The sequence below is a fragment of the Heloderma suspectum genome, chromosome 6 (assembly GCF_057233095.1).
Source record: "Heloderma suspectum isolate Gila_16-S chromosome 6, 16-S_ref, whole genome shotgun sequence".
NCBI classification, from domain to species: domain Eukaryota; kingdom Metazoa; phylum Chordata; class Lepidosauria; order Squamata; family Helodermatidae; genus Heloderma; species Heloderma suspectum.
This window is the reverse complement of record NC_139463.1, coordinates 99,807,018-99,819,515: the sequence shown is the minus strand read 5'-3', so window position 1 is coordinate 99,819,515 and position 12,498 is coordinate 99,807,018. Positions and strand designations below refer to the sequence as shown.

General features: G+C 45.9%; 1 protein-coding gene across 4 annotated transcripts in view; it reads right to left on the bottom strand.

Annotated features, from left to right (window-relative positions):
* Nucleotides 1–12,498, bottom strand: part of FUT2 (fucosyltransferase 2 (H blood group)) — a 66,443-nt gene that overhangs the window by 31,757 nt on the left and 22,188 nt on the right. For 3 of the 4 annotated variants that reach the window (XR_014783905.1, XM_084805572.1, XM_084805571.1), the window contains exons 2-3: nt 6,398–6,597; nt 1,655–1,793 (exon numbers count right to left, since the gene is read on the bottom strand). Coding sequence is in view for 3 of the 4 variants with exons in the window: in XM_084805572.1 (XP_084661698.1) it covers nt 1,655–1,662 (8 nt within the window). In the remaining variant the exon portion in view is untranslated. Of the gene's footprint in view, nt 1–1,435; nt 1,794–6,397; nt 6,598–12,498 lie in introns of all 4 variants that reach the window. The other variant, XM_084805573.1, reaches the window with a different exon arrangement.

The window sequence follows — 12,498 nt, the reverse complement described above, 5'->3', positions numbered from 1 at the left end:
AAAGCCCCCATTGGATACAGCCCATTGTCTTCACTCGCATTTGGCTTCAGGGCCAGCATCAAGGGTAGGCATGGTTGGGCACCTGCCAAGGGCCTACACTCGAGCAGGGGCCCACTGGCAAGACCCCACTGGACTTGTTCCTCTTCACAATTGCAGCCTGTTTGCTCACCTGCCTCTTGATCTGGCCTATACAACAGTGCTGGTGAAAAGGAGAAGCAGTAGATACCACTGCCTACTTGCTTACTGGCTCTCTGTCTGTCGAGCAAGCAAGAGGTACCAATGGTGAGAAAGAGGATGAGGAATGAGAGCAGCTGGTGACAATAGTGGTGAGAAGGTAGATTCACTGGGGAAGGGGGTCCAGTGAGGATGCCTTGCCCAAGGCCCTCAAAAACTTGGAGCTGGCACCCTTTGGCTTCATGATTATTCCAGGTGAAAATCTTCCAGTCCATTATTTATAGATGCATTGGCAACTACTAGTACAAGGCATAGTGCTTGAGAGCTACTTGTGCAAAAAAAACAAAAAACTTTAAAATATTTTAAATGAAGCTTTGGGCCTGTCCCAGTGCTAGGCCATCTGGAAAAGGATTGTTTCCCAGTGGAAGAGAGGTATCACTAGATCTGTTCCACCACATGGTTCAGGGTACAACACTGCAGTTCCTCCTTCCTATACATTGGGCTGGGGCATCATGTTCGACAGAACACTGTGCAAAAAACCATGCTTTGAGATGGAGATGCCGAAGCAACCGATGGAGAACCTCTGGTGATGGGAGTATATAATTTAGGGTGGCATAACACTTATTTTGGGAGGCAAAGGTGTGCAAACAGAAACTGTGGCTCCTTATTCAAGTTGTTTCTGTACCTGGGTGTTCAATCATGAACTGAGAACAAAGGAATCCATTCTAACCTTGTGGACTGTACAAGTCTAAAGAAAGGACTGTAAGCTAGGAAGCAGAGGCCTCTAACGAGATGGGGGATACTAAACATTAAGAGTTCTGGTTCTATGGTAGTTGGATTAAAGTGGGTTAGGGCAGGAGCATTGGGAGAGGAGACTGCAGGCTGGATACAGTGCATGGATCTCATCTCTTTCTTTCCTTAACGCAGAAAATTCTGTGGTCCCTGGGATGCTCTCCCATGATCATAGGATTGCTCTGCCCATGCCTGGAAATGGCAGAAATGGAAAAACTGTCTCAAATTTTCATAGAAGAATAGGAAGTCAACAGATAATTCACACTGCAGATAAATGGAATTACTTTATTACTTATTGGAACCTCTGCCTGTTGTGAGACAATTTTGCTTTTCTGCTGCATGGGGTTTTTCTTTTGCACATCTTTTGTAGTTGTTAATTAAAAAAAAACAATTATAAAAACCCAATTCAACCCAACATCTACTGTCTGTTCCCCCACATGAGGAACCAAAGTACACCCTACATCCTTACCTCATTCTCCACTTCTCTTACATTCTTCCATCCATTCCACAGCAATGAATTCAACTTTCCCAAGTTGTATTTCTCATGAGCGTTAGAAATGACTGTATCCTTTACTTCTCCATTCTCTCTGTTGTTCCAGGTCTCTCCCATTTAGGCTTGCTTCTTGCATTTGTTTTGCCCCCTGCCCTGCTCCCCAACAAAGTGATTCCCCAGAGCAGATTCTCTCACCTGGCCATGGTGAAAAATTAACTCAGAGCTGTACACTGCAGCTGCTCTCCGGTGATGTCCCTAGACGTCTGGGCAGGATTCAAGGAAATTCAAGTTGGTTTTATTTGCTTTTGCTTGAGGGCCTTGCCCTGGCTTGATCCTGGATTAGAACAAGCAAAAATATCTAAAGGTTGATTGACACGTTAACAAGATTTTTACACTGAGGTTACTACTTCCCTGCAGGTGTAATATGAAACCGATGTGCAGATAGCAATACGTCCATCTTAGGGATGTACGAAAGTCACTTACCTGTGATGAAATTTGTTTCGCAGGGGGGGGGGAGGTGCCCCGTCCCTCCCCCCCAAAATTCTGCCCCGGGGGGAGGCGCCCCGTCCCTCCTGCCACGAATCCTGGCCGGCCGGGACTGCAAATGGCGGCGGCTGTAGCCACCGCCGTTTGCGTCCCTGCAGTCAGCCGTGATAGGCTACGTAAATGTTTACATAGCCTATCACAGCTGAGTTAAAAAAAAAAACCCACGCGTACGCAAATGGCGGCGCCCATGGGTGCCGCCATTTGCGTTCCTTATTTTGGCACGTCTAGTCTATGTAAACATTTACGTACACTACGGCGAAAATAAGGGGAACGCAAATAGCGTAGCGTCTACGCTATTTGCGTTCCCCTTATTTTTGCCATAGTCTACGTAAATGTTTACGTAGACTAGACGTGCCAAAATAAGGAACGCAAACGGCGCGCCCATGGGCACCGCCATTTGCGTACGTGTGGTTTTTTGTTTTTTGTTTAACTCAGCCGTGATAGACTACGTAAACATTTACGTAGCCTATCACGGTATTTTTTAAAAATCTAGCTGTGATAGGCTACGTAAATCTTTACGTAGCCTATCATGTTTTGTTTTTTTTTAACTTGGAAACGGCGGCAGCAGCCGGTCAGAAGACTGGCCGCCGCAGCCGCCGCCGCCGAACGGCTGCCAAACGGCCACCAGAGCCACTGCCGCCAGGGAGATTCGCCCAAGGTAAGTCCCGTCCCGGGGAAGGCGGGGGGACAGACCGTTTCGCCACCGATTTCAGGGGGCTGAATGAGCTGGCATTCGGCTTCCCCGAGATTCGTGGCGAAATTCTCTGACATCCCTATCATATATGCAGTTTTCCCCCCCCATTTCATTTAATACACTCCACAATTGCCTGTGGCTCTCTGGCACTTGCATTTCACCTGTTCTTGAAGGGGGGGAAAGCCACATGTTCAATTATCACAATTTATAATCTACATGTCTTTAAAGATATTGAATGGCCCAAAGGCAGTGCTGTAAGCATTCCATAATTCCATTTAAGCTTGGAATTTGGTACTGGGTTCAGAGTCCTGGGGAAGTCAGATTTGTGGCGGCGGGGGGGGGGGTGCTTGTAGTTTAAAAAAAATAAATAGAACAAGTTTCTAGTTCTAATGATTTTGAAGGCTGAAGCTTGACGGTGCATGGAAAATTTGTTGTTCAGTCGTTAAGTCGTGTCTGACTCTTGGTGACCCCATGGCCCATAGCACGCCAGGCCTTCCTGTCCTCCACTCTCTCCCGGAGTGTGCTCAAGTTCATGTTCATTGCATCGGTGATGCTATCTAGCCATCTCATCCTCTGCCGTCCCCTTCTCCTTTTGCCTTCAATCTTTCCCAGCATCAGGGTCTTTTCCAGTGAGTTTTCTCTTCGCATTAGGTGGCCAAAATATTTGAGCTTCAGCTTCAGTATAAGTCCTTCCAATGAGCAGTCAGGGTTGATTTCCTTTAGGATGGACTGCTTTGACCTCCTTGCAGTCCAGGGGACTCGTAAGAGTCTTCTCCAGCACCACAGTTCAAAAGCATCAATTCTTCAATGCTCAGCCTTCCTTATAGTTCAGCTACAAATATGTAGTGAAATTTCAAAAAGCCAAAGTGAGTGACCTGATGCCAAGGAACACACTAGAGACAAGATGACCTATTAAACAAGTTGGCTTATTAAAAAGGTATTTTATACATAAGGGAAGACTACTATGTTTTGGGGTTTTCAAAAGAATGCTAGCTGATGCTTCTTAAGGATCAAGAGATACTGTTGCTAATACTAGCCTCCACCCCAGCCAAATATACCCACAACCAGGTCCACCTCATGGGTACAGTCTTTCTCTGACACTAAATCCTCCTGTAACTTGTACATACTGGCTGCTTGGACCATTTATCTGATTTTTAAATGCCTGCTTGTGTAACCTTCTGGTAAGATCTTAGGCCTACTGGCATAACACAGCCGTGTGTGTGTGTGTGTTTTGAGTGTTGTATTTAACGGAATATTGATATTTCTATGCATGCAATTTCTTTTCTCCCGCCGCCCCTTTTCATGATTTGTTTTGTTAAAATCCCAAACAAAAATTAATAGGAAAAAAACCCACAGCCACCTGCTCCCTGCTCCTGATGTTCACCAGCCATGTATAGTTATCACACAGAGAAGGAATAGTTTAATATCCAGGCCTCAGCTATTCACTTTCTCCTCAGCTTTTCCCTAGTCCTTCTATCACACACCACACACGAATAGTGATGTACGAAAATCACTTACCTGGTCCCGCAGCTTGCTTCGCAGTGGGGGGGAGGCGCTTCGGTTCTCCCCCCGAAGTTCAGGCCGGGGGGGGAGAAGCGCCCCATCTCCCCGGCCGCGAAAGAAAAAACTGGATGTAAAAAACACACATGCACACCCGTGATAGGCTACGTAACGATTAACATAGCCTATCACAGCTAGATTTCCAAAGTCAGCCATGATAGGCTACTTAAATCGTTACGTAGCCTATCACGGGTGACTTTGGGGGGAAAAAAAAGCACGTACGCAAATGGCGGCGCCCATGGGCGCCGCCATTTGTGTTCCTTATTTGGGCCCGGGTAGTCTACGTAAAGATTTACGTAGACTACAGCGAAAATAAGGGCAACGCTATTTGCGTTGCCCTTATTTTCACCGTAGTCTACGTAAATCTTTACGTAGACTACCCGGGCCCAAATAAGGAACACAAATGGCGGCGCCCATGGGCGCCGCCATTTGCGTACGCGCTTTTTTTTTTCAAAGTCACCCGTGATAGGCTACGTAACGATTTACGTAGCCTATCACGGCTGACTTTGGAAATCTAGCGGTGATAGGCTACGTTAATCGTTACGTAGCCTATCACGGGTGTGTGTTGTTGTTTTTTTACATTCAGTTTGTAATGGCAGCGGCGGCGGCAGCCGGTCAGAAGACCGGCCGCCGCCCCCACCCCCGCCGAAACGCCGCCGGGACCCGCCGCTGAGAAGGACATTCGAGGGAGGTAAGTCCCATCCCGGGGGGGGGGGGGGAGAGAATTTCACCAACAATTTCGGGGGGCCGAATGCGTTGGCATTCGGCCTCCCCGAGATTCGTGGAGAAATTCACCGCCATCCCTACACACGAAACAACAGACTCTAACTCACTCCACCCACTGACTAACCCAACTTCCATCTGTCAACTGTAATTTCCAAACTGCTCTTTTCCACCTAGCTAGAACCTCCAGCCAATCATAATCTGATGTTTCCCAGATCAAACAAAACTGAATTTACCTCATGCAGGTACTATCTATAAATATTAATAGTGACCTTCTCTCTCTCTCCCCTGCCCCTTCAGAACTGTCACCAAGCACTTACTATTAGAAACAGGCCTTCAGCACATCAACCACACTAGTCCTCAGGCCTATACAGATACATTATAGCCTTGCAGAGGCCACACAAAGCCCCAAAACGTTACAGAACAACAGTTATTTACATGGCATTTCTTCACAGCTCTTTTGCTATTTTAAAGATGGATTTTAAATTAAAAGCATGATTTCTCTTTGATTCATGATTGCTGCTTAACTTCTTTTTTAACCCATTGAAAGTGGGGTTTGGGTTCCATGTTATCTTGTTCTCTTGCTATTTATTTAAAGATGGATTTAAAACATGATTTCTCTTTGGATTTGATTTGTTCATTTTCATATGCCCCATCTTCCTGTTTATGTGGTATGGTTTGCTGGCTGCAGTCACCTAAGAATGGTTTCCGTGTTTCTTTGAGGATTTTGTCATTATTAGTACTAGTATTATCATATCAGCCTGTGCTGTGCATTCATGATTTCAAATTTCATGTGCCCTATTTTCCTGTCTCTTGTGGAAGAACGCTCCTCCTCTGGTGACCCCTTGACTCTGCCTCTGGTGGCCCATCCTCTGCCTCAACAGCCATAGTACATAGCAGCCACCACTGGCTTTAAACGGGGAAGATTAGCTATTAAACACAGACTAAAACTTGATTTTTTAAAAATGGCCTTATTACCAAATATATAAGAATACTAAATATATGACTTTGATACAGAATGCAGACATTGGTTAGATTAATCCATTTAAGCTTTGACTGGCAGCTATCAGACTATAAAACCAGGAAATACACAGAGAAAGAGAGCAACAGAAATTACAGTTGCCAAACAAGGGAATGAGGAGGGTATTTTATTTATTTATTTATTTATTGCATTTATACCCCGCCTTTCTTCCTCTCGCTAGGAACCCAAGGCGGCTTACATTATCCTCCTCCTCTCCATTTTATCCTCACAACAACAACCCTGTGAGGTGGGTATTTGGCACGTAGTCTTGGAGGCCTAGACACAATGGGGCAAACTCAGTATATAAAAGGCATTTTTGAGGGGCGTTGGGCAACACAAGAGATTATATGGAAAAAAATGAAAATAAGAGAGAGATTACAGCACAGTTACCTACCTATTCCAGAGTGAAGAGATATGCAGATAAGATCTGGTATGCTGTAGGTCTCATTTCCAATTTTAGGGATTGTCCTTCTGCGATGGAGAGGTAGTCATGTGTCCTCTTTTAGAGAGGACAGTCCTGTATTTCAGGGACTGCCAGAGGACTGTCCACTACTTGAAGGTGTCTTCTATTTGGAGGGTTCACCTCTCCAATGCCTGTTAAAAGATAAAGAATGGTAAGAACTGGGGGGGCCATCATCATTATTATTATTAATTTTGTAATATGTAATTGGCCACCTTAGCAACTTGTAGCTCTTCACATGTTTTGACCTACAACTCCTATCACCCCTCATCATTGACTATGCTGGCTGGGGCTGATGGGAGCTGTAGGCCAAAACATCTGGAGGGCCACAAGTTGCCCACCCCTGATCTATAGCCCAAGCAACATCATTATGAATTTTGATACACCCCAGGCTTTGGTGAGGCAAAGTGCTGATGCTACTCCAACTGATTTTGATGTGGCTGGACATGTAGTGGCAGGCACAATGTTGTTTTAAGTGACACTGAGCATGTGTGATTGTGCCATGCAAAGTTGGATTACAACTGGTTGTGGATAAATGTGGTGCCACCATATTGTTACCAAAGGGGCTCGGCTGCACTGTTATTTTTGAGCAGGGCCAGCCAGCATCAAGTGCAGGCAAGGTTGGGTACCTGCAGGATGCCCACATTCCAGCAGGTGCCCACTGACAAGAGCCCTTTGAACTGGTTCCTCCCCTTCACCATTGCACCTGCTTGTTCGCCTCTCGCTCTGGCTAAGACAGTGGTAGTGGTGAGAAGAAAGAGCAGTAGATGCCACTGCCTGCTAGTTCACTGGCTCTCTGCCTGTCAAGCAAGCAAATGGTACCAATGAGGAGAAAGAGGATGAGGAGCAATAGCAGCTGGTAACAAGGGTGGTGAGAAGGTAGACTCACTGAGGGAGGGACACCATTGAGGATGTCTTTCCCCAAGAGCCTTCCAAAACCTGGCACTGGCACTCTTTTCATGGGATGCCTCATACTCCTTGATTCTAGAAAGTCTTGTTTTGTCCCAGAAGGCTGACTCTGTAAGGGCTTAGGATCAGCCAGGGCAAGCAAGCTGTCATTTACACTTGCTGGCCTCTCATATAATTAAATCACTGGGAGCAACCAGTGTCAGAGCCTTCAAATGACTCTCTAATTGCTGAGTCATGACTCTAGCCTAGCTATCCAAGGTAAATTCCGAATTGGCCAATCGAGAGCTCTGCCAGGAAGAAACGCTTCATTCATGAAGCACCACCACCACTGTCAAACACATTAGCAGTTGCTGACAGCCATTAAGGATAGGAGCCTCCGCCCTGTGTTTTGACACAGCACCTGTTGCAAACCAGAACCCTTTCAGTGTAGGGTAGGCAACCTGGTGCCCTCCAGATGTTTTGGATGCAACTCCCATCAGCTACAGCCAGAATTGCCAATGGAAGATTATGGGAATTGTAGTTCAAAACACTGGGAGGGCACCAGTTGTTGCCTACCCCATTTTACATGCAGAGCCTCCCTATGCATCAGTTGTGAAGGGCCAATTCAGCTTAACTCCCTATTCAATTTTCCACAAGGCACCAATGGCAAGGGAGTTCTGAATCCTAGTTCCCCTTTTGTTCCCTTTGTTTTGGGAATAACCGCTCCCCTCAACTAAGAATTTAAAACAGGCATTTTCCTCAGGAAAATCATTTAGCCCTTGCTCAGCTTCCTACCTGCAGTTAGCTCTGCAAGTCTTCTCTCCTACACCCTCCACATTTCTACTCCATGCACCCATGTTTAATATGTTGAGTTAGTCAGAGCTCCTAGCACGGTAAGCCCTGTGTCAGCCTTCCCCAACCTGATGCCCCCCATAAGTGTTGGACTACAACTTCCACCATGCTTAGCCAGCATGACCAGTGTTGGATGGGGACTGTGGGAGTTGTAGTCCAAGACATCTGGAGGTCCCCTAGTTAGTGAAGGCTGGGAGCGCACAGCCTCATACCTTCTCTCCAAGCTTTCCAACAAATGGCCTTAGAATGTGCAAAGTTAAAGGGACCTGCAAGGTCTAAGGTGGCAACTTACAAATTGCCAGAAACAAGGACAAAAGAGGGCCTAATGTATGTGTGTACATGTGTAATGTACACACATACATTAGCATTTTCATATGCTAATGTATGTATATGGATACAAATATAGAAATAATTACTATAAATAGAAATACAGTACATCTCACCATAGTGTGGAAGATTGTGATCAGAGAACCTGTGTGCCTGCTCAGTCTGCTGACCAGGTGCTAAGTGCTGATGCACAACTTCAAGGTTCCTCCACCCCTTCTTACAATGTGCTTCCCCCAGCTCTGTATTGTATTAAAGTATGAGAAATGTATATGTTTATACAGTGGGCGGAGAGATCAAGGATCTACTAGCGAGACCTGCTGTGTCTGGATCGTAGCATTCCGAGATGAACTAGTAGAGACTTTCCTTTGGGCAGGAGTCTTTCTTACTTTCTTACTTTTGGCCTAGCCAAAGAAGCATGAGGCTCAGAAGACCTGGGAGAGAATACTCAGTTTTTACCAGGCCTCACCCCTTTTTATCCAGCATCCACTAATAATTTCCCATGGACCTAAACCTCATTTGTGACAACCTCCTTATGTCCTGTGGACTGTGAGTTATTATTTCCTTTTTGTTCCATTGAAAGAGACTGTTCGATAAAGAATTGCTTGTTGGATTTAAAGAGAGGCTTGAGCTAAACTGGCTGAAAAGTGCCTATATGCATGGCACATAGGCATGGAGACAGCTACATACAATTTCTTATGATTCTTTATCTTTAAACCATACTTGGACTGGACAGCGCTTCAAATACAGGAGGCCTTCAAATAGAGGGCTGTCTTCTAACAGTCTTTGAAATACAAGACTGTTCTGTGTAAAGTAGGACACTAGGGTGCAGTCCTAAAGTAGGGTGCAATCCTCTGCATGTTTAGACAGAAGGAAGTCCTACAGCTCCCTGGAACATTCTTTGTCTTGATTTGTTTGATAAATTTAGAAGCTGCCCAGTGCTCCCAGAACACTTAGAAAAACATGACCAAATACCATTTACACAATTGCAAAAGACCATAACCAGATGATAAAACCCAATAGAAGGCATAAGAACAATACAAAGAGCTATTCAATATATTGCAACACCTGGCAAGTTGGTTTTTTTAATGCCTTTGCTGAAATAGCATCAGTGATGGTGCCAGGTGAGTTTTTCCAAATCCAAATAAAAACTGCCACAACCAAGAAAGTCCACCTGCTTGACTTCTGATGAGGGGGTGGCTTGGGAAGACCTTCAGTGATGACCCTAAGGTACAGGCAAGAAGAAAATTCATGTGGTAGGAGATAGCCAGGATAATAATGAAAGAGTGGCAGGAGATAGCCAAGATAATAATGAAAGAGTGTGCCTAGGGATGTGTTCAGACTGTATTTGATTGAATAACCACAGTCTGCTTGCATCTTAAAGAACAAGGTCTCTGCATAGAAAGAAAGAAAAAAGGGGCCTGGTGCCTCTCTGTGACCAAGCTGGAATCCAGGGTGATCACTTGAACTGGTGAGGAACTGGACCTGGAGGAGTCAGGAAAAGGCCGGAGCTCAGTAAAACGGTAAGGGCTGCAGCTAAAGAGCAATGCCGCAGAGGGTTGGGACCACCAAAGGCAAGAAATAAAGAGCAGAGCATGTGGAGAGGAGACAGAGAAGGAGAGAAGGGCAAGAGAGTTCCTGTAGAGTGAGGCACAGAGGAAGAAGGATATAGGAAGCTGCCTTATACTTTGTCAGTCCATTGTCCATCTAGCCCAGGATTGTTGACACTGACTGACAGCAGCACTCCAGGTTTTCAGACAGGGTTTTTTCCTAGCCCTACCTGGAGATGCTGGGGATTGAACGTGGGACCTTCTGCGTGCAAAGCAGGTGCTGTATGACTGAGCTATGGTTGAGAAGATGGGTCTGTACTCCCAGGAGTGGGATACCTAGCAAAGCAGTGGCAAAGTGGAAGCTAGTTGCCAAGAGAAAATGCTGGAGAGAGGAGAAGAGAATCAAGAGAGGGCCAGAATGGGAAGACTCTACAGGAAAGTAGCCCAATCACAGGGTGTTTTGGCATGAGAGGGAGACAAAATAGTGAGCCCTGACTCTGAGGGGATATAAGGTTGCCATATTGCCCAGCTGGCTGCATTTTACCTGGGTCCTAGCCATGCCACACAATGCCCATTTGCACCATTTACTAGCACAGATTCCCAGCTTTTATTATTTTTTTAAAAGGAAGTCTCTATTCCTTGTAGAACCAGGGATAAAAGATAAAACATGCAAGCTCTATTCTGCCCAATAATTTTGTGAGAAATGAGCCTCCACCTGCTTTCCCTGTGTGTGCCAGTCATATGCCGGGGGGATTAGAATAACTACCTGTGGCAGTGCGGCTTGTTGTATCATGCAAACCCGGCAAGGGTGGCTTGTTGCCATGGGTAACAATAAGCCACCCAGAATCCTACAACAGCCCATGGGGGTGGCTTGTTACCCAGAACCTGGGAAAGTGCTGTTGCACTCATGTCCTGCTGGTAGGTTTCTCATTGGCAGCTGGTTGGCCACTGTGTAAACAGAATGCTGGACTAGATAGACCCCCGGTCTGATCCAGCAGGGCTCCTTTTAATTTGTTCTTACCATGACAGCAAGTCATTCTGGCTGGGTTTGCACAACATGACAAGCTGCACTGCCAGGAATAAATATGCTAATCCCCCCGGCACACAACCAGCATGCGCAGAGTGGTAAATAAGCCACCTTGGCTTATTAACTATCCTGCAATCATGTGAACCTAGTCAATGAATGAAGTCACCACTATGACTGAGATTTTATATCCAATTGCTTGTGAGTACACTTATACAGGACTGTGCTATTAAGGGACCACTGAGATTTTTTTAATGCACATTAGTAATACACCCATTGGGCCGATCTACATTGCACCCACCATCACAATGAATTTGTGATGAATTGGAGCGGGTTAAACGCTCTCGCATTAAAACGTGATTATCCACACTCCCCCATTTTCCCCATTGCGATGCTTCATTGAATTCGCGAGCTTGGTTCACACTCGAGCGCTGTGCTGTTTTCCTGCTCTTAAAGACGGAGGCTCCCATTGGAGGATCAGAACTCTTCCTGTTCCTGCTGATTCCGCGCCCACCATGCTCACAGCTCTAGACGGCCCAATGTCGTCTTCCGGCTACTGATCACATAGCTTCCTCAGCACTCAATGTTTCCTCAGCAACAAGCACAGGGATGGATGTGCGTGCTCTTGTCTGATCTCGGAAGCAAAGCAGGGTCAGCCCCAGTTGGATGGGCGACTGCCTGGGAATCAGGCTTCCTGCTAAGTTTTACCCCTCCTATCCCCTGCTCTGGATTTTTTTTTTTTTAATCAAGGCATTATCTTCGAAGAATCATGGCTTCTCCACGATTTTTTTTTTCTAGCTCAGGCATGATCTTCGAAGAATCGAAGAATCGTGGCTTCTCCGCAAAGTTTTTTTTCTAATTCAGGCATGATCTTCGAAGATTTGAAGCTATGAAGCTTCACAGCTTCGAATCTTCGAAGATCATGCCTGAATTAGGGGGAAAAACACCACGGAGAAGCCACGATTCTTCGAAGATAACGCCTTAATTAAAAAAAAAAATCTGGGGTGGGGGATAGGAGGGGGTAAAATTTAGTCTCATTGGAAGGGATAGAACAACCCCCTGCTCAGTGCAGGAAGCCTGATTCCCAGGCGGTTGCCCATCCCACCACAAAATGCAAAGTCGGTTTGGGGAAGGGACAGACAACTCACAACCGCAGGAAACCGGCAGCCGTCCAAAAACATTGCAGCAAAACACCACTTTGGAATCACATTTTCCAGGTGAAAACCACAGTTAGGTTGTGAAGTGGCAACTGTCTCACATGTTCCGAAGGGCCCCAAATCGCAGCAGCCCTGGAATAAATGGCTCGTGTAGAGGGTGCCGTGCTCTTTCTGACTCAGGTCTTAATTCATGTATGCTCACAAAAATTGATATTTCCCCCCCTGAGTTTGTAAACATTG